The following is a 21722-nucleotide window of genomic DNA, read 5'->3' on the forward strand; positions in this document are numbered from 1 at the left end:
AGAAACAACAACCCAATGGTTTATTTCATATAAACAATGCTGTTCAAGCACTAACCATGATGTGTACACACATTATCATGACCTGGTAAGATGTGTACACACATTATTATGACCTGGTAAGATGTGTACACACATTATCATGACCTGGTAAGATGTGTACACACATTATTATGACCTGGTAAGATGTGTACACACATTATTATGACCTGGTAAGATGTGTACACACATTATGACCTGGTAAGATGTGTACACACATTATTATGACCTGGTAAGATGTGTACACACATTATTATGACCTGGTAAGATGTGTACACACATTATTATGACCTGGTAAGATGTGTACACATTATTATGACCAGGTAAGATGTGTACACACATTATCATGACCTGGTAAGATGTGTACACACATTATTATGACCAGGTAAGATGTGTACACACATTATTATGACCTGGTAAGATGTGTACACACATTATTATGACCAGGTAAGATGTGTACACATTATTATGACCAGGTAAGGAGTCACAACAACTTTCTTTCTGGTCAAGTCAATTCATTAAAGTACCATAGCTCTACCGCAGATTATTACAGCAAAGAATATGTAAAAAATAAGAAAGGAGTGTAAAGTTAACAACATGATCTTAAAAAATTGCCAAGAACCTGCTTGTTCACAATATAAGAATGAGAATACTAGAACATATTCAATATTTTAGTACCACATAGGAACAAACTTGCTACCTCTGTGACGTCAGCCTAATGACATCATCAGTGTGATATGGAACCTGTGACAGTTGGTTATGTCGTGTTTTTGCTCTCCATCGTTGGAACTTCATAGAGAATGAAGAGAGAATTATTGTGATTGTTTAGTATTTAAATTTCAGAGTTAATCAATGTAAGGCTTTGAGTTTTTCCATAAATAGAGACAGAGCCAGTTTGTTACACTGACTGACAATGAAACCGGCAGAAACAAAATGTTGGGTTGCCTGAATTCCTTCTGTAAATACATTGAACATAGCGAGTCCGCTGAAAGGTTGCCTCTCCTTCTCGTCTGTACGGAGTCGATCTCTATAGAGAGCCAGCAAAACAACCCCAAGTCAATTCAAGTAATCGACGATTCACTTTGAAAGGAGACATTCATGGCACTGAAGACGGCGGCAACAACCACAAAACTACTTGCCGTGAAAAATAAACACATTCAGATAAAATAATGAAACGCCATGTGATTCTACATTGAGTGAGATGATAAAGTACTGCATTTAGAGTTTTTTTTTTAAAGATGTTTACAATCAAGAAAGGCTGGGAATGAGCGATTGCCGTGGTAGTGAGTGGTTGCCGTGGTAACGGAGGACAAACCACTGGATGGTGCACGCGTCGTCGTGGCTGGTCCAACACTAGGGCTGATGTAACGTGCATCATTCTGGACATCCTCAATAGAGGCCTTTAATGGAATATTCAGTACAGTAATTTAACTAATTTTCCCTCCATGTTGTAAGAAACTGTGGCTGCTATGCACGTGTTGATATGAGAAACATGGACAAAAATGCAATAATTACTGTATCTTGTAGAAGTCACAGTGGAACAGTAATATCATGCGTTTTTCTAGTGTTTTACCTACTCTTACCACTTCACAGAAATTAGGCATTTTCTTTTGAAAGCGGTTACGAATTGTTACAGGCAGCCATGTTGGAAGAAAGAAGTATACATTAACATTCCGTGCGAGGCCTCGGTTGGTGTCGATTGTACTCGTGTTTTTAGTGAATCCCGGCTTCATTATCAAAAAGGCAAAGCTTCATGTCACATAGTAAACTAAAGATCATGTCGGTTTACAGCAGTTCTTCGTTGCTCTCTGACCATATTGAAGAATAATAACTCGTGTCAATTATATGTAGCCTGGAAAAGAACCAGTTTTACACATATTCACATGGATGAGATGAACGGCTGCTTGAAAATCGGTTGATCTCAGCTGCAACTCGTGCACGCTGGTGTAGCAGGTAGATGTGTAAGCTGTGCGCACAAGCTGTGGTCTACTCTAGCCCCACTAAAAGGCATTCTTCTATTGCAAAATTGTCCTCTTCGATTAAACCATTCTGTGTCGTCAGTAATTTACCATCGACTTCAAATATGAAAGAAAGACAATGACATGTGCGACAGATTGTTAAGATACAGACGACTCGTGGCGGTCAGGTGGCGTAGCGGAGATTGCGTTCATCACCAACGCCGGAGATGCTAGGATTCGCCTGTTCGAATCCAGCTCCCGGCGTTGTCACCAGCTTGGCTGGCCGTTCACACTAATACAATTGGCAGTATTAGAGGGTGGGAAAGCTGGCGGGGTGGGTCCGGGTCGTTGTAAACAGCGACTCCTACAGTTCGGTCGGGGCGCCTGCTCAGCGTGGATAGGATCTAAGGGGGGTAGTGTGATCCTTCCACACGTTACACCCTCTCAGTGAGAGTTCCTGCTGCCAGGTGAAAAAGAAGCGGTTGATTGGCTAGACGTGTGTCGGAGGAAGCACGTGATAGCCTCCACTCTCCCAGACCGACTGTGGGGGATAAGTGCGCAGCGACCAGAAAGGGGATTGGGAATTGGCATAACGACTTACATTGGGATGGGAGAAAATCGGAGGAAAAAGGAGGGGGAAAAAGATTAAAAAAAAAAAATGCAGACGACTCCCCCTTCAAAGAGACAGGGGGTTGGGTCTCGTTAGTCAAGATGGCGGCACAATGAACAGACTATTCTTTACCTGGTAGAACAAGGACACACACCGTCACAGATGCGAGGTATCAGGGCGGATTCAATAAACGTGAGCCAAAACTGCCATGTCTGTGAACCGCCACTAGGGGTAGAGTGACCGACTGACTGTTGGTGAGTGAGTCAGTGAAGGGGTGACTTTGTGAGTCTATGCGGTGCTTTGCATCTAATAATAACCCTTTCACTACCACACTACAGAAGGTTACCCCATCACCTTTCACTGTCGTCTGTAGTGTGGTAGTGAAAGGGTTAATCTTATGTAGTGTGGTTGTGAAAGGGTTAACCCTTTGTCGTGTGGCAGTGAAAGGGTTAAGCTTCTGTATTGTGGCAGTGAAAGGGTTAAGCTTCTGTATTGACGTAGTGAAAGGGATAATATTAACAAAAAGGATAGACCTCCAGGAGGTCCGTCATGGAGGAACTCTGATCTTACCTTCAGCGACGGACACTTTCGGTGCATAAATTAGCGTACAGGGAAAAACAATATGTAGTGTCATTTCGCCCCCAAAGAGCGATTCTACATGAAGACAGAACTTCTTACGTGAGAATAGTGTATATTGTGAACAGCTAGGTGTGCGACGTAGGGCTGGGCAACAAATACCAACAAGCTCTAATTCGCCATCGTCTTGACGGGGTTAACGGATCCTGTTTGTTTTCTATGTTGTTAATTAGTGATACACATCGTCTGTCTGAGTCAATGATTATCACCAGGTCTGATTTCGGACAAATTGATTCCTGAAATATAAATATTAAACACCGTGTCAACACCTCTCATAACCACGCAGTCCAATATGATAAGCGTCGATTGGATTATCCCAACGTGTGACATCGTAAACATATGGATAAAATAGTCCTTCTGAATAGTGTTCGTTTCTCCCTCATACCGCCCAGCCCCCCGGCGCACCGATTATTACATTCAATATCTACATCACTTCCTGTCTTCGTCTACAGCTGCCTGCGCGGAGGAGACCCGTCTCCGTGGTTACAGCTCTGTCCTGCTGGGCCTCTGGACTATCTGGTGGTACTCGGTCCTCCTCTTGGGCTGGTACCGGAGGAGTCGGCTGAACTCCGTGAGGAGCGTCTCCCAGTAGCACGAGACGTCCTCCATGCGCAGGTGGTCCACGATGAACTGCTGACCCCTGCAGGAGGAGGGGGACGAGGAGGGTATATTTGTATCTCTTAGATTAGATTAAAGGAACACGCCAACATGTTGGGAAATTAGCTTACCGTCTTCTCCAGAGAGAGACAAGAAGGTAGATACCAGTTAGTTTCCTCTCTGTGCGTTCAGTAGAAAGCTATCTGGCTGCACGTTAGCCTAGCTTAGCACAATGAATGGAAGCGGACAGTGACGGTTAGCCTTCGGGAGAGGTGTTAGTTAGACAATGCCTAGACTAACCGGCACTGTCCGCTTCCATTCATTGTGCTAAGATAAGCTAACATGCAGCCAGATAGCTTTCTACTGAACGCACAGAGAGGAAACTGGTATCTATCTTCTTGTCTCTCTCTGGAGAAGACGGTAAGCTAATTTCCCCAAATGTTGGCGTGTTCCTTTAAAATGTATTGTCATTATACAGCACAAGTACAGTACATCGAAAAGAAGTTTGTCATCCAACCAGAGTACAAATGTAGCAGTAAAGTGCAATGGTAATATACAATGTTACCATTGATTGTAAATTGATTTGGGAGAACTTGAATAAGCTGACAAAAGTGCCTAGAAATCTGTGTGAATGGCAATATTACACAGGATGGACCTCAAATTGCAACAAGCTTTAATTCCTATTTTGTAGAGTCGGTGCAGACTCTGCAACAGAGCTCCCCTACTAATCTGACTATGTTTCCAGTGGATCAGTGTGAAATCACTGTAACAAAAGTGACAATTATAAATTCCTTGAAGAACTCAAAAGCCAAGGATGTGTACGGTCTAAACACTATGCTACTAAAAACATTTAATGAATGCTTATCTGGACCAATATCAACTCATAATAGTGATGCACGATATATCGGCCGCCGATATAATATCGGCCGATATGGCCGTTTTTTTTTTACACATCGGTATCGGTCCGATATCAAGATAGGGCCGATATGGGCCTTTATATATATATATATATATATATATATATATATATATATATATATTTTTTTTTTTTTTTTTTTACATGTTTTGGCCTTAAATAGTTTCAAAATATCAGTAATTTCTGAAAATAAGTTACAAAAGTAAAAAAAAATTGAGTTTTGGAAAATAGCTCTTTATTTGATTATCATAAAAAAGTGTTTTCTATACAGAGATATCGACATCGGTAAATATCGATATCGCCCAGAACAGCAATATTAATATCGGTTATCGGTATCGGCCACAATTTTCACATCGGTGCATCACTACTCATAACTCATATCATGAATAGATCCTATAGTGAAGGCGTTTTTCCAGGAGCATGGAAGGAAGCTATAATAACCCAGGTACAACGCAGGTAAATCCTCTGAGGTAGCTAATTATAGGTCAATTAGCATTCTACCTGTTATTTCCAAAATAGCAGAGAAACACATAGCAGAACAACTGACAAGTCACCTTAGCACCAGCTCCGTCGGATTGCACCCCATGCAGTTTGGTTTTAGGTCGAAACATTCAACAGAGACTAGGGATGTTAACAATTAATCGAAGATCGATTGCTTGATCGTTAAGGATTTACTCGAACACATGACATTTACTCGATCAAACAATGATATGTTACAATGTTGTCCGTCTCTTATTACATTGTAGCCGTCAGTAGAATGGTGTATGTTTCAATGAACAGATAGAGGGCGCAATATATCTATGACAAGAAAGCGACTACCTCCGTGTCTGGAAAATAAGCGAGGGGAAAAAACATGAGCGACGGCAACTTGCAAAGTTAAGCAGGTTAAGAGAAGCGTTGATTTTGAAAAAATAACCCAAGCCAATCTGCGCATTTAGCGAAACCGGCATGATCGATATGGTTGACGGCGAAGGATTTCGGTAAATGATACACCTGCTTGAGCCAGCGTACCATATCCCATCCTGAGGCACAACCACCTCACGCATCTAGGAGAGCTACAGAGAGGACTGACGATGCTATTATTATGTCACATGTATCATAGTGTCTGACTAGCTGGACACAAGCCTCCTGTACAACACTAAGATATGTACAGGTAGTTTACCATCAGGCTGTGAAAGTACTAGACAGGAAAACAAACAGCCACCACCATTGTCATAGGATAACAAACCAGAATCTACTGAGCTGGGTCAATCTTGTTAAATTCAAAGATGCCTGCCTTACCTATAAGATCCTACATGGCTTGGCTCCTCCCCCTCTCTGTACTTTCATAAAACAGAAATCATCTGCTGACAGACATACCAGGTCTGTTGTTAGAGGGGACTGTGTAGGAGGTCTGCTTTTAGTCAGGCAGCCTTTTCTGTGAGAGCAGCCCACACCTGGAACAGTCTGCCAACACGGCTCAGGGAGTATCAAAGATAAATTTAATTTAAATCTAACTTAAAATCATGGTTGAGAGATGGTCAAGTGTGCGACCATTTTCACTGAGGGGTTGTGATGTATTTTTAGTGTATTGTCATGTGATTTATCAGCGGGCTTGTAACCTACTGATTCCTACTGTGTTTTAATTATTGTACTGTGTTTTAATTATTGTAGTGCTCATGTCACCTGCCCCAGAGACAACAGTGGAAAATTAGCCAACCTGGCTAAACTGGCATATTTACAGTAAATGTTACTCAATATGCACGTCTCTGTATTTTAAACCAATAAATACAAATAATAAAATAAATTTACAGGTGATTAAACTGGGTATAAAATATATAAATTAGTACTACTGAGTAATAGTGCTAATCAGGTGTATGCAGGAGTTGTAGTATTAATATGAACAGTGATACAGGTAGGCACAGCGGTTCTCAACATGGGGTTGAGAATAAGTCCAGAATCTCAAACCCTCTCAAGCCTTCTTTTCTTGATCCTCCAATCACAACTGTTGCGACAGTTCCAGTTTGACACTGCTTTCCTGGAAAGCGACAGCTGTGATTGGAGGATCAGGAAAAGAGGGCGGCAATGAATGAGACAAAATGTCTTTAAGCCTGCGGCTTAATCTGGGGGTCCTTGACATGAGGACAAACAAAAAATATAAAAGTTTGACTAATAGTCACGAGACCTGCGGACTCATGCTATTATAGTAGTAGATTTACAATCAACACATCTGAAAAATTGTGTTTTCCCCGCATACAATCACACCAGAATGAACTCTTTCAAATCTAGCGTTTACCAGATAACATGCTCATCATTATTTCGGGAAATAATTCATTCAGCGTTTCAAAATAAAAGACTAATCGACTAACAAAAAGAGTAAAAGTCTACTAAGATGAACTGCCTCGTCAGCTAAGAAGGGGCCCTATTCTCACCCAGAGTGACAGTGTGTCTCTCTACGGTATGAACGCCGTCTGTGTCGTTTACTACAGAGCGTGTCGCGAGCCGCGCCTCGTTCACACGGTGGTTTTCTGGCCCATGTGAGATGTATTACTGTACCACCTCGTTCACACAGTGGTTCTCTGGCCCATGTGAGATGTATTACTGTACCACCTCGTTCACACGGTGGTTCTCTGGCCCATGTGAAATGTATTACTGTACCACCTCGTTCACACGGTGGTTCTCTGGCCCATGTGAGATGTATTACTGTACCACCTCGTTCACACGGTGGTTCTCTGGCCCATGTGAGATGTATTACTGTACCACCTCGTTCACACGGTGGTTCTCTGGCCCATGTGAAATGTATTACTGTACCACCTCGTTCACACGGTGGTTCTCTGGCCCATGTGAGATGTATTACTGTACCACCTCGTTCACACGGTGGTTCTCTGGCCCATGTGAGATGTATTACTGTACCACCTCGTTCACAGTGGTTCTCTGGCCCATGTGAAATGTCTTACTGTACCTTAATGCAATCTCCTGCGCGATGCCGTCGTGTTCCTTCACAAACTGGAGCAGTTCCCTGGACGGACAGGAGAGAGCGTTGGAACGTGCCTGGAGCCTCCAAGTACAGAGGGACTAGAGGCGTTACACTGCTCCCATTGTTTCCTATGGGAGCGTGCCTAAACGGCCTATGTTCCCACAGCCCTATGTTCCCACGTTTCCTTTTTTCATAAATTTGTATCCGATTTGACCCCCCTTTCTCTTAATTTGGTAGCCAATTACACCCAACCTATTATCCAATTGTCCTATGGTAGTCCGAGGGCTCGTCTGGGAATATAGGGCTGTGGGAACATAGGGCCTAATTTTGAGAAAAATATTAGAAATGTGGGAACATAGGGCTGTGGGACCATTGGGCTGTGGGAACATAGGGCTGACCCCTTTCCTATTGTAGGTGTGTGTGTGTGTGTGCGTGTACAACATAGTAAATGAAAAGATTGCACATTATTTAGAATAGAGACTCAGTTTGAAACTTAAAAGGGCCTAATTTTCAACCATAATCCTATCGTTCTGTTGCAAGGAGGACATGTGATAATCGGGACATGGGGAGACAGTGGCTCAGGAGGTAGAACAGTCGTCTGGTAATAGAAAAAACGGGTGTCGGTTCCATTCCGGCAGCGTGTCGAAGTGCCGGCATGCGAGGCATGAATTGTAAAGCACTTTGGATAAAAGCGCTCTATAGATGCAGTCCGTTTACATGTAACTCGCCAACGTGTTCCGTGTGTCGAGAGCTCAGCCGCATCCTATTCAGATGTGAACCCTTCTGCTTTGAGGACGACACGTGATAATCACACATAAAACGAACCAACGTGGTCAGAGAGAGAGAGAGAGACAGAGAGAGAGATGGGGAGGGAGGGTTGGAAAGAAAGAGTAGAGAATGCAGAGAAAGGAGAGTAACTCAGAAAGTACAGATGGAGAGTGAGAGGGCAAGAGAGAGAGAGAGCAAGACAGTGAGAGAGCGAGAGAGAGCGAGAAAGAGAGAGCAATAGAGTTAAAGTGAGAGAGAGAGCAAGAGAGATGGAGAGCAAACAAGAGAGCGAGTTAAAGCGAGAGTTAAAAGGGAGAGAGAGCCAGTTAAAGCGAGAGCGAAAGAGCGAGTAAGAGAGAGCGAGCTTTAATGAACTACAGACACTACTATTTCCTAAAATATTTCTTCAACGTTCCTCAAGCTACAGTTGAAACTAGCTGAGGCCATCTCAGCGTCCACAGTTCACTAGACTAGAGGCCTGCTCTCCAGACACGGTTAGCTTTAGGTCCGACCGTCAGTCACACATCCTCTTGGTAAAAGAACGATACTAGGATTCAGGTTGAAAGTCAGCGAAGTGGCCCTTTACCCCCGGACCACATTGGAAGAACCCGGCGTGGTGGTTTACCTGACGTCCGAGAGGTCCTGCTGGACCGGCAGGTAGTGGACCCAGGGCCTGAGCCGGGGGTAGAAGAACTCCAGCCACTCGTCCCCGACGTGGAACACCAGCGCTCCGCACAGGAAGAGGTGCTTGAGACGGAAGCTCGCCGCCACGCCGCGGAAGTTGAACAGGTATCTGTGTGGAACAACAAAACACACGGACGAGTCAAAAAGACTTACGACTGCCAAGGAAACCACACGAAGGGTCATCGCGTCACTGTTTTTTTATACGTTCTCTTTTTCCCCCCTTTCTTTTTCCGTTTTTCTCCCATCCCAATTCCCAATCCCCTACCTGGTCGTTGCGTGCTCTGCCCCCTACCGTCGGTCTGGGAGGGCGGAGACTATCACTTCCTCCGACACATGTGTAGCCAATCCCCACTTCTTTTCACCTGGCAGCGCGGACTCTCACTGGGGGAGTGTAACGCGTGGAGACGTGGGGACGCTACCTCCCCCAGGATCCAACCTCGCTGTGCAGGCGCCCCGACCGATCTGTAGGAGTCGCCGTTTTACAACGACCAGGACCCACCCTCGCCGGCTTCCCACCCGCTAACACTGCCAATTGTGTCAGTATGGACGGTCGGCCAAGCCGGAGGCACCACAGCTGGATTCGATCCCACTTGTCTCTGTGGTGGTGGGCAGACGAATAGTCCGCTGCGCCACCTGGATGCCTGTTTAAAACCCTTTCACTGCCACACTTCTGTAGTGGGGCAGTGAAAGGGTTAACCTTCTGTGTATTGTCGCAGTGAAAGGGTTAAACCGTTTGGTAGTGCGGCAGTGAAAGGGTTAAGCACGTGAACGCACATCGGTGCCAAGTGTGCGCCGCTGTGGAGGAAGGGTGTGCTGCATTTACGACACAAGACCAAATGATTGTCTTTGTTGAGGTTTCACCAACTAACGAAGGTTGTAATTATTGCCCCGAAACAAATCGAATGCGGGAGTGCAGAGTGGCCGAGTCCGAGAATGCGTACTTGTCTTAAGTATCCTTGATGCTCGAGACACCACAAAAGAGCACACATACCACACCATAATACTAGGGCTGTCCCCGACTAAGGATTTGGATGGTCGACTATGATTGGCCAAAATTATTTTTTTATCATTCCATTTGGGCTGTGGGGGGTGCTTAATGTCTGAAGGAGTCGACTGAAGGCTTCTTGTCCTCTGCAAAAGCATGCAATTGGTCCACTGATGGATACATCTTGATATTTGTCTAGTCTAGTGTGTTCATTAGACGGGTGAAATCCTCTTTCAGTGCCTGTGCCTGTTTTCGTAGGCAGTTAGCCTCTGGTATGCGTGCCATTAGCGTTAGCCACGCTTCTAGGCCTCTTTTATTTTGGAAAGAATGATAAAAAAAAATAATAAAAAAAAATTATAATATATATATATATATTTATTTTTTTAATATATTCGACTAAGAGGTTGGCCAGTCGACTATGGCTCCTTTCGACCGATTAGTCTACTAATAGGGGTCAGCCCTACATAATACACACCATGAGTAGCACAGAGTTTAGTTGGATGAGTCAGTTAAGTCCCGTTTAATTTATGCTCACTTGTACTTGCAGTGCTCCACCAGTGTGATCTCCTTGGCCGGGGGTCTTCCCAATGTGTCCTAAGATGGAAGAGAAGAAATATTTAAAACCATTCAAACAATAATAAAGATGGGGCGCCTTGGCGGCGCACCACGTAGCTGCGATTGCAGCGGACACTCGAGTCGCAACGCCCTGGGTTCGAATCCGGCCCAGGACTTGTGTTGCATGTCCTCCCCCATCTCTTCACCCAATTTCCTCTCCGACTGTCATATCCACAATAAAGCAGAAAATGCCATAAAAAATCTTAAAACTAAATGTATTATAATAATAAAGATGAACTGTTTCCCCCCCCTCCCAAAAGAATCTCATCAACAATGTAATCTTTGTTCCACTGTAAATCAGTGTTTAGCTCTGACGGAAATGCCTGGGAGAAGAGCTAGAAAGGGGCCTTTGAAGTTCAAGTAGCCCATTGCCATTAGTAGATGGTGTACAATGAGAGGAACGCAAAAAGGCTAGCAAAACATAATCATAAACAATGCAATCAACGTAGAAAAAGAAAATACAAGTGTTGTTTGGCGTGACGCCAGTGGGACTGACCCTCTCCGACTTCCAAGCCTGGTTCTTGGTGTATTCGGCATCGACCAGCTCAGGGGCCTCCCTGGAGAGCAGCACCAGGGGGTCGCGCTCCGGACTGGTCCTGTCGAGAGAGACAAAATCAATAAGAATCAATAGGTTTATTTGTCACATACTAGGGCTGTCCCCGACTAAGGATTTGGATAGTCGACTATGATTGGCAAAAAAATTTCGTTACTCGACTATTAGTCAGAAAAAAAAAAAAAAAAAAAAAAAAGGTACAATATATATATTTTTTTATCATTCCATTTGGGCTGTGGGGGTGCTTAATGTCTGAAGGAGTCGACTGAAGGCTTCTTGTCCTCTGCAAAAGCATGCAATTGGTCCACTGATGGATACATGTTGATATTTGTCTAGTCTAGTGTGTTCATTAGACGGGTGAAATTCTATTTCCGTGCCTCTGTGCCTGTTTTCGTAGGCAGTTAGCCTCTGGTATGTGTGCCATTAGTGTCAGCCACACTTCTAGGCCTCTTTTCTTTTGGAAAGAATGATAAAAAAATTATAATAATAATAATTTATAAATACACTAGAGGAACACTAGAGGAACACTAGTGGAACACTGGAGGAACACTGGAGGAACACTAGAGGAACACTAGAGGAACACTAGAGGAACACTAGAGGAACACTAGAGGAACACTGGAGGAACACTGGAGGAACACTAGAGGAACACTAGAGGAACACTAGAGGAACACTGGAGGAACACTGGAGGAACACTAGAGGAACACTAGAGGAACACTAGTGGAACACTGGAGGAACACTAGAGGAACACTAGAGGAACACTAGAGGAACACTAGAGGAACACTAGAGGAACACTAGAGGAACACTAGAGGAACACTAGAGGAACACTAGAGGAACACTAGTGGAACACTGGAGGAACACTAGAGGAACACTAGAGGAACACTAGAGGAACACTAGAGGAACACTAGAGGAACACTAGAGGAATACTGGAGGAACACTAGAGGAACACTAGAGGAACACTGGAGGAACACTGGAGGAACACTGGAGGAACACTAGAGGAACACTAGAGGAACACTAGAGGAACACTAGAGGAACACTAGAGGAACACTAGAGGAATACTGGAGGAACACTAGAGGAACACTAGAGGAACACTAGAGGAATACTGGAGGAACACTAGAGGAACACTAGAGGAACACTAGAGGAATACTGGAGGAACACTAGAGGAACACTAGAGGAACACTAGAGGAATACTGGAGGAACACTAGAGGAACACTAGAGGAAAATGTCTCTAAACGGTGGCTCCGGCGGTTCGATTCCCGCTCCTCCCGGGAAGCGTGTCAAAGTGTCCTTGAGCAAGACCCTTAACATCCTAATTTCTCCCCCGATGAGCAGGTCGGCACCTTGCATGGTTGCCTCCACCGTCGGTGTGTGAATTTGTGAGTGAATGGGTCAAATGTGAGGAATTAATTGTAAAGCGCTTTGGATAAAAGAGATAAATAAATGCACCACTAGAGGAACACTAGAGAAACCCTGAGGGACGTCCCGAGACTGACCTGGATCCTCTGAAGAAGCCTCTGGACTCCTTCTTCTTCCACGGCCACTGTGCTGCCGACCTGAGCAGGAGATTTGTATACATGAGAATGAGAAGACAAACAGGCATGCGTGTGTGTGTGTGTGTGTGTGTGTGTGTAGTCTGCTCTACTGTTTACTAGACGTTTGCAGAAGATATGTTTCCACGAATCGCTCCATCCCTCATTCAGAGCAAGGTTTACCGTTTCAGATCGTCCCTCATCAGGTCCCATCGTCCCAGGCCAGTAGGGTATATGGGCCACACAGCCGGACCCCCCTCCCAAAACGTCCAGGCAGGGTACATGATGTCCTGGTAGTCTGACGTCTGCAAAAAGCAAGCATATGCACACACACACACACAACACATGTTAGGCAAACATTTAGTTATTGACTTTTGAGTGAGTGAGTGAGTGAGTGAGTGAGTGAGTGAGTGAGTGAGTGAGTGAGCGTGCGTGCGAGTACTCCCATATTTGTGAGGACATTCGATCCTCACGAAGATAGAAATATTAGTTGAATCTATTAATGTGAGGACATTTTGCAGGTCATGCAACCCCCAATTAGTTACTAAGCCGACTACTATGTCATTAAAGTCATACAGTCATCGAAGACTTTTTGTAGTAAATTTGTTGTTTTTCCATGCTGAACGAGTTACATCTTGGAAAATGATTGGTCGTAATTAAACTCTACGATTAGAACCTTCTGCATGATCACATTAATTTGCAGAAGGACAATAATATGGGTAATACAGGTTTGGCGATTTAGTCTAAGATTCAATTAGTCTGCAAAATTTTAAGATTAGTTGACTATTATGCTTGTATATGTAGGAATTGCTAAAATCCTGTATGTGTGTCTAATTTTTGCATTTTAAAAAGTTTGCATTTGTACTTCGGTTGTACTTTGGTTTGTATACTGTATATTTTGTATAGTGTTTGGCCTTTATTCTATTTACTTTTTTACTGTATGAAGCACAATCTCAGGAGGCTCCTACAGAACCAAACATTTCACTGTAATGTACATGTACCTTATACTGTATGTGACAAATTAAACAAAACTTTGAGACTTGATCTTGTATGTGTGTGCGTGCGTGTGCGTGTGTGTGTGTGCGTGTCTCACTGTTCAGTAATCTGACCTTACTGAAAGAGAAGACAGGTAGGATGGGTTGGACCCAGCCGGGGACCTGAGGGTAATCCCTGACGTTCAACACCATCTCCAGGTCTGGTAGCCTGTCAATCAACTGTAGGATGAAATGCTCCACCCCACTGCACCTAGAAACAGGAAACATACTCAGGGGTGTAAAGTACTTGAGTAATTGTACTTTGTTACAATACTTAAGTACTGTTTTTGGGGGGGCGGCTACGTGGCGTAGTGGGCAAGGCGCTCGCCACGAAATGCTGGGGACGCTGGGCTCGTCAGTTCAAGCCCAGCGCTCCACATTTGCTTTCAGTTTAGCTGGTCGTCCGTACTAATACACATTGGCCGTATTAGGGGGTGGGAAACTGATGGGTGGGGATCGGGCGTTGTGGACAGCGACTCCTACAGGTCGGTTGGTGCGCCTGCGCAGTAGAATCAGGAAGTGTCGGGGGCAGCGTGAGCCTCCCAAGCGTTACTCCTCGCCACTGAGAGATCGAGCTGCGCAGGTGAAAAGATGCGACTGCTGTTACCTCAAGTACCGGAGGGGACTCGTGCCATGTATGACTTAGTCCACATTGCAGCCGGCTTGTGGGAGGCAAGAAACAGCGTTTGTGACAGGGGAGGGTTGAATTGGATTATACGAAATTGGGATGGGAGAAAATATAGAAAATGGGAGAAAAAGTGGATAAAAAAAAAGTACTGTTTTTGGGGATTTGTACTTTTCTCAATTACATTTCAGAGAAAAAAAACATACTTTTTACTCCTTACATTTAAAATGCAGACCTACAAAGTACAAAGTACAAATCTCGCAGGTCCAACCATTTTAATTGGTATATTTGTTTCTCCGGCCGAACTAACGTTAACGTTATTAATCCTGCGGCCGCGCTTTATTTAAAAACAGCCAATCAAATCCCCATCAATGGAAAATGAACCCGCCCATACCCATGCTGATTGGTCCTTGTGCAAGACTAGAAAGAGGGGATCTTTGATTAAAGTTTAAAACATCTGCTATCAGAAGAATAGGCAGTCAGAAAGAAGTTTTTACTTTGACTTTTTAGTACATTTAAAAGTAGAAACTTTTTGACTTTTACTTGAGTATGATTTTGAGACGGTACCCATACTTTCACTTAAGTATAATTTCTGGGTACTTTTTACAGCCCTGAACATAATGGAGACTTAGCCGGTACAAGCAGAGACAGTTTAACAACGGAGGAGATGGATCACTGTGGTGGTTTTGAGTAGGGGGAAATCCATAACACATGGCAGCAACAATGAAACTACTTACTACAAAACATATTTCAGAGAAAATAATTCAATGTGATGTTGAGTAAACATTTTATTTACACAATTTTGATGTTAAATGTGAGCTTTTAAAGAATTAATCACAATCACCAGGTGGTTGCCATGGTAACTAGGAAGTCTGTAGCAGGTACACTGGATGCCTCATGCATTGACGTGGAAAAAAGGCATTTTTCTATCATAAAGTAAGCATTCTGTGTTGTCAATAATTGACCAGTGAAATCAAATCAGAGAAGAACGATGATACGTGTGACAGATTCATAAGATACAGGAGCCTGGTCTTGTTAGTCTCATGAGTCCCCGCTGTCAAGATGGCTGCAGAGTGAACTGACTTCTCTAAACAGACTATGGTACAACAGGGTTCCCGCTCTTTTTGAGAGCTGGGCTGTGAAATAATTGAGAAAAAACAGGACATTTCCAGGAGTTTGTCATGACAATCCAAGACAGCAATACTTATAATAATATAATTTACCGGTAGGCCTAGTATTGACAAACTCAAGATTATGTACTATTTAGCTGTACAAAATATAGCATACTATTTAGCTGTACAAAATATAGCGTGGGGCCGTGGGCCACAATTATTGCTGCTATATTCCTACCAACAGTTGAGTTTCAAACTAAATACACACAGAGGTTTACATAAGCAATCTGAGAGAGGGGTTAAAATACAATTAAAAATGTCCAGGACAACATAAAAAAAGATTCCCAGGATATTTTAGTAAATTTTCCAGGTTTACCATGACTGGAAATCTAGTCTCTGAATTTCCAGGTTTTCCAGGACGAGTGTGAACCCTAAGCTCATTAGTAGGTGTGTGTGCCCACTAAATACACAAACACTACTACTAATCTGAAACTCAAACCATACAGTTTAATGACAGATTAGGGCGATTCTAATTGGCAAACGGGATTAGGATATTTGAGGCGGCACGGTGGCGCAGCGGCAAGAAGGTCCTGGGTTCAAACCCAAGTAGGGGGGCCTTTCTGCGTGCAGAGTTTGCACGTTCTTCCTGTGTTTGCGTGGGTTTCCTCCGGGTACTCTGGTTTCCTCCCACACCATAAAAAGACATGCATGTTAGGTATATCCTGCCATTGCCCTTGACCAAGGTACTGGCGTTACAACTGGAGTTGGTCTCCGGGCACCGCACTGTGTGGCTGCCTCACTGCTCCTAAATAGCTAGGATGGAGGACGAGTTTCCCCAAGGGGATTAATAAAAGTACCCACTCCCCCAAAAAACACATCCTTCTGTGACTGATTTGTTCACAATTACAGGAACACCTGACATATTTTCCAATGCTAGGGAAAACATTCCAACTTGTTTTTTTACGACCCAAACTCGATGTAGCTCTGACACATGGAATGAAGGGAAACCAAGATTCAGCTTAATTATATAGGTTTTTTTTGGTCCATTTTCTTACCTGGCAGGGAACATGCAGTTGTGTTCTCTGTACAGCTTGTGTCCAATGATTTGGTAGTGGGTGCCCACCCCTCGGAGAACAGTGGCCGCCATGAGCTCCTCGGACACGCCCCCTTGGAAGGGCCGCAAGTCATCCTGAAGAACGCTGGGATAGAAAGGGATAATGATGATGAAAAAAGGAAAAGAAAGCCCTACTGATGATGTAGTTATTAAAAAGGGGAAAGCCAGCCATGAGGTGGAAGGAACCTGAGAAACTCACAATGATTAATTGGTCTCCGACACTACTGGATGTAATTCATACGGAAATCTCTACTGCACGTGTAATTGGAGTGGGACAGGCCAGCATTGAGCTGTGGATCGCAGTGGCCGAGAAGGTTAAGACCATTATATAGAAGCAGAGTGGGGTTGGGGTGTTGGTCCTGGGGGGTCCGCTGGTCCTGGGGTGGGGGAGGAAATGTCTAATGTCTTTTGTGATGTTTGTGTTGTTTTTATTTTTACTGTCTCTACTCTGTATTTATTATTATTTTTGTTATCGTTATTGTAGTTAATATTATTGAAGTATTGTCTTGTGGTGTCTTATGTATTATTGTATTATGTTTTGCTTGTTGTGGGGGGAAAAAGAAAAAGAAAAAAAGATTTGATAAAAAATAAGGGGAAAGCCACCCAAATAAAAAAATCACAATGTTATTTCCATGGCCAAGGAAGGTTCAACCAATATTTGTGAACATGAGTTACTCTAAAGAAAGAAACCAGAGAAGCAAGATAAGATATGATATTCCTTTATTGATCCCCTTGGGGAAATTCAGGAAACGGGTAAGACGTGTAAAAGTAAGACTTGTCATCTGGTATAAAGTCTGAAGATACCACAGCAAGATCACACTGCCCCAAAAACAAGTGCTTTTTTTCCTTCAGTGAAAAGTTAAAACATCTCTTTCTTGCCATCAGTCAGATTTTCTCCCTCTCCATAAAAACCTGTACTTCTTCTCATTACTGGGAATATGGCCTAATTAAGATGAAGATGACTTTTGACGGCAGAATACAGCTCTGCTCTGAGCTGGAACTCCATTTAACAGATGCTAGAGAGTAGACGTGTTTTCTGTTAACCCTTTCACTACCACACTACAGAAGGTTAACCCTTTCACTACCACAATACAGACGGTTAACCGTCTGTAGTGTGGTAGTGAAAGGGTTAACCTTCTGTAGTGTGTGGTTGTGAAAGGGTTAACCCTTTGTAGTGTGGCAGTGAAAGGGTTAACCTTCTGTATTATCGGAGTGAAATGGTTAACCCTTTGGTAGTGTGGTAGTGAAAGCGTCAAGTCAAGTCAAGAGTTTTATTTGTCACGGCATACAAGCATACAGTGAAATGCGCGGGGGGTCATGCCCGCAGCGATTGTGCAATAATACAAGTAATAAGAATAAGACATTTGTGCAATAATACAAGTAATAAGAATAAGACATAACAGGTATAATGTACATAAAGTTTTCAAAAAGCATGGTAAAAGACATGCTAAGGTCCTGCAATAGTGCAATACAATGTTAGCTACGAATGAGGCACTGGGTCTTATGTACACTACTATACAATGCTATACTATACAATCTACACAGTTATACTATGTATCCTTATGCTACCTTGCTATATCCATCTATTTACTATACAAGAACCGCTCCCGTTCTTTATTTTTTAAGCGTTAAACCCACCTTAGATGGCAGCTGCAGTTAGCAGGGTTGCACGGAGTGTACTCCTCAACAGCTCTGGAGATCTTGTCTTTAAGTCTCTGCCACTCCTTGTCTGTTAAAAACACAAACATTATAAGAATTAGGCTAACATGCCACTAAAACGTATAGGGTTCGTCGTATTGTAGCTATAACGACAGATCATAATGTGATGCCTTGGAACAGGGTTATAATATAATATAATATATAATAATAATAATGCAGGACCTCTTTAGAGGTCTTTATTCGGCATGCAACGAACTGGGAGCGGCACACACACACAGTCTTTTTTCTCCGTCGCCGATGCGATTGAGCTCTGCGCTTAACCCATCCCGTCGTCCTTCCCCCCAAGGGCAGCCGGGAGCAGACAGGGCGTCGGCGAGGTACCGCGCCCCCGGGGACCAATCCAAGTGCTCCTGCCCATCTTCGTCAAGGGCGCCACAGCGCCAGCGAGCTGTTGTGTCAACTTGTGTGCATGTTTTTCCATTGGGTTTATCTTATCGGGGGGAAACCCTTGCGAGCACGGGGAGAACATGCAAACTCCACACACAGAAAGGCCTGGGAGATCCCCCACCTGGGTACCTGGCAACGCGGAAACCTGGTCCCCAAGCGGGAATCGAACCCTGGACCTTCTTGCTGTGACAGTGTTAACCGTGACTACACCACTGTGCCGCCACGGTTGACATACAGAGCGTTGGTAAAAAATTAAAAAGATAACTCGTCCTACTGTACTGCTTTAGAAATAGTTTATGGGTGATAATTCTAAATAGATCACATGCCCGTTTGAGGTGGGTCCCCCAAAAGAAAATATGTGTTGTTGCAGTGATGTGTCCCCAAGAAGGGCAACAATACAATTCTTAAAACCTGGATCCCTACTCTGTCCAAGATGATCACTTAATTTACACGCAGTGCTTATTTACATATTGTGGCATGGCATATTACATACATAGGCATTTGATGCAGTTGAAACAGGGCTGAGAAGAACGTTGGTCACTGGAAAAGGCAAGCCTAGTATGACGAGCCACTGCAACCAGACCAGTTGCACTTTGATTGATTGAAAACTTTATTAACAGATTGCAGAATGGGTACAATAGAGTACAGCTCAATACATACAATAGCCCCTTTCGTGACTTTCGGTTTGCAAGCCTGTGGCTTTTGTGACCGGAGTCACTTGCCCACCCGCCCCGATCACCCAGTAGAGAAACGACCAAGCGTCGTCAAGGGGCTCGCGGTGTGTCAAGAATACATCAGATCTGAATTTCAAAGATACCCAGCGTACAATATGGGTCTAACACAGCTTCACGATGGGGTCTGGAAGCTCGGAGTTGCTAATAAACAGTTTAAAACATTGTTACTCGACGAGTGGTATTTACAGACCGAACGTCCATCTCCGCCGTTGGTGTCACAGCGCATGCGCACCATGCCGCGTTCACGTTACTGGGAAGAAGCGGAAGAACCAGAGGACATCTCGTTGCTACAACTAGGAAGCCTTCACGCTTTGACTCTATATATATCTATGGATGAAACGCCCACATCCATACTTCCGCAATTCGTGACGCGAAGTGGGAGATATGGGGTCTATAAAAGAATCCCATATGTCCTAGTAGGAATTACCACTAGGAGGCTGACGTGAATGGTTTTTCCCAGTCGGAAACTGGTTCTTCCGCTTCTTCCCAGTAACGTGAACGCGGCATGGTGCGCATGCGCTGTGACACCAACGGCGGAGATGGACGTTCGGTCTGTAAATACCACTCGTCGAGTAACAATGTTTTAAACTGTTTATTAGCAACTCCGAGCTTCCAGACCCCATCGTGAAGCTGTAGACCCATATTGTACGCTGGGTATCTTTGAAATTCAGATCTGATGTATTCTTGACACACCGCGAGCCCCTTGACGACGCTTGGTCGTTTCTCTACTGGGTGATCGGGGCGGGTGGGCAAGTGACTCCGGTCACAAAAGCCACAGGCTTGCAAACCGAAAGTCACGAAAGGGGCTATACATACAATTGTTAAGGGGATGCAGACCAGAGAAAGACTTTCGTCTTGTTTACATCAGGGTCCCCCATTTTCAATTCATCATAACATATATGACACACATGACATACAGATAGACCCACATTCAAAACCGCCCTTAAAGAGCACCTACGGGAGGCTGCAATTCGAAACTGGCCACCGTAAATGCCCAAAACCCCCACCACCTCCTAATAGACAGTCTCCTCCCCACCGCATGTATATATTCCCTCCCCGCCGTATGTATATTCCCCTCCCACCCACCCACCCCCTCCTAATGTACAGTCCCCTCCCCATCATATGTATATACTCTGTCAGGATCTAGGGGTAACAGTACTGTATATTTGAATACCGCCTATGTCACAAATGTATCAGTACTAAATACCTATATGTCCCTATGCCATAAATGTCATGTATGTTATGTATGTCATAAATGTCTATATGAATTGAAAATGGGGGACCCTGATGGAAACAAGACAAACGTCTTTCTCAGGTCTGCATCCCCTTAACAATTGTATGTATTGAGCCGTACTGTATTGTACCCATTCTGCAATCTGTTAAATAAAGTTTTCATTCATTCATTCATTCATTCATTCATTTCATTCATTCAGCATGCAGGGTTTTCTCAGTCAAACACAACAGAACCTAGGGGACACATTACAGTGAGCATCCATGCTAACTTAGCTAACGATAGCTATCCATGCTAACTTAGCTAACAGAAGCTATCCATGCTAACTGAGCTAACGATGGCTACCAGGCTGATGAATGGGAGAAGTTCGTTCCCAAGTTTAATATTAACGTTAGCTGTTCTTAGCATTCGTAAACGTAAAACTAAGTAATGGCCTTTTGAGTGTGGCGACGTTACCTGATGCACCAAACACATTGAGATCAGAAATGTGGAAGAGTAGAACGATGGTCCATAATAACCATGGACGCTCCATTTTTCTTCGCATCTTCCAGTTCTGACTGAAAGAGGGAGGATCAGCTCAACTCGACGAGCCACTGCTTCGGTCTGACTCCTGAGAAGATTCCACCTGAAAGCCACTCAAGGTTTATCATCATCTGTAGACTGTAGGGTGGGAATGGGATACATAACAACTTCGTAATGGTTTTCTCTTGAGGAGGAAAAAGCAGAAATAGAAATATAATCTAAATAGATTTAGTGAGAATGATGAATTGAAAATGGGCGACCCTGATGTAAACAAGACGAAATCTGTTAATAAAGTTTTCAATCAATCAATCAATCTCTGGTCTGCATCCCCTTAACAATGCTGTACTGTAATGTACCCATTATGCAATCTGTTAATACAGTTTTCAATCAATTCAATCAATCAA

General features: G+C 43.8%; 1 protein-coding gene across 2 annotated transcripts; it reads right to left on the reverse strand.

The window, feature by feature from the left end:
- poglut1 (protein O-glucosyltransferase 1) lies at positions 1 to 21337 on the reverse strand. Of its 2 annotated transcripts, none has more exons than XM_084325652.1 (11): positions 21253 to 21337; positions 18364 to 18454; positions 16667 to 16810; positions 13950 to 14085; positions 13024 to 13145; positions 12805 to 12864; positions 11258 to 11351; positions 10682 to 10740; positions 9103 to 9270; positions 7695 to 7751; positions 1 to 3880 (listed from the first exon to the last, which is right to left on the reverse strand). In XM_084325652.1, exons 1-11 carry the CDS (start codon positions 21326 to 21328, stop codon positions 3724 to 3726), a joined length of 1164 nt encoding a protein of 387 aa, XP_084181778.1. In that variant the 5' UTR covers positions 21329 to 21337; the 3' UTR covers positions 1 to 3723. The 2 variants fall into 2 exon arrangements, with proteins under 2 accessions (XP_084181778.1, XP_084181777.1); XM_084325651.1 differs by having other exon boundaries at positions 11258 to 11357.
- Between the last annotated feature and the right edge of the window lie 385 nt (positions 21338 to 21722).

The sequence above is a fragment of the Notolepis coatsorum genome, assembly GCF_963971535.1.
Source record: "Notolepis coatsorum genome assembly, chromosome: 1".
Classification (NCBI taxonomy): Eukaryota; Metazoa; Chordata; class Actinopteri; order Aulopiformes; family Paralepididae; genus Notolepis; species Notolepis coatsorum.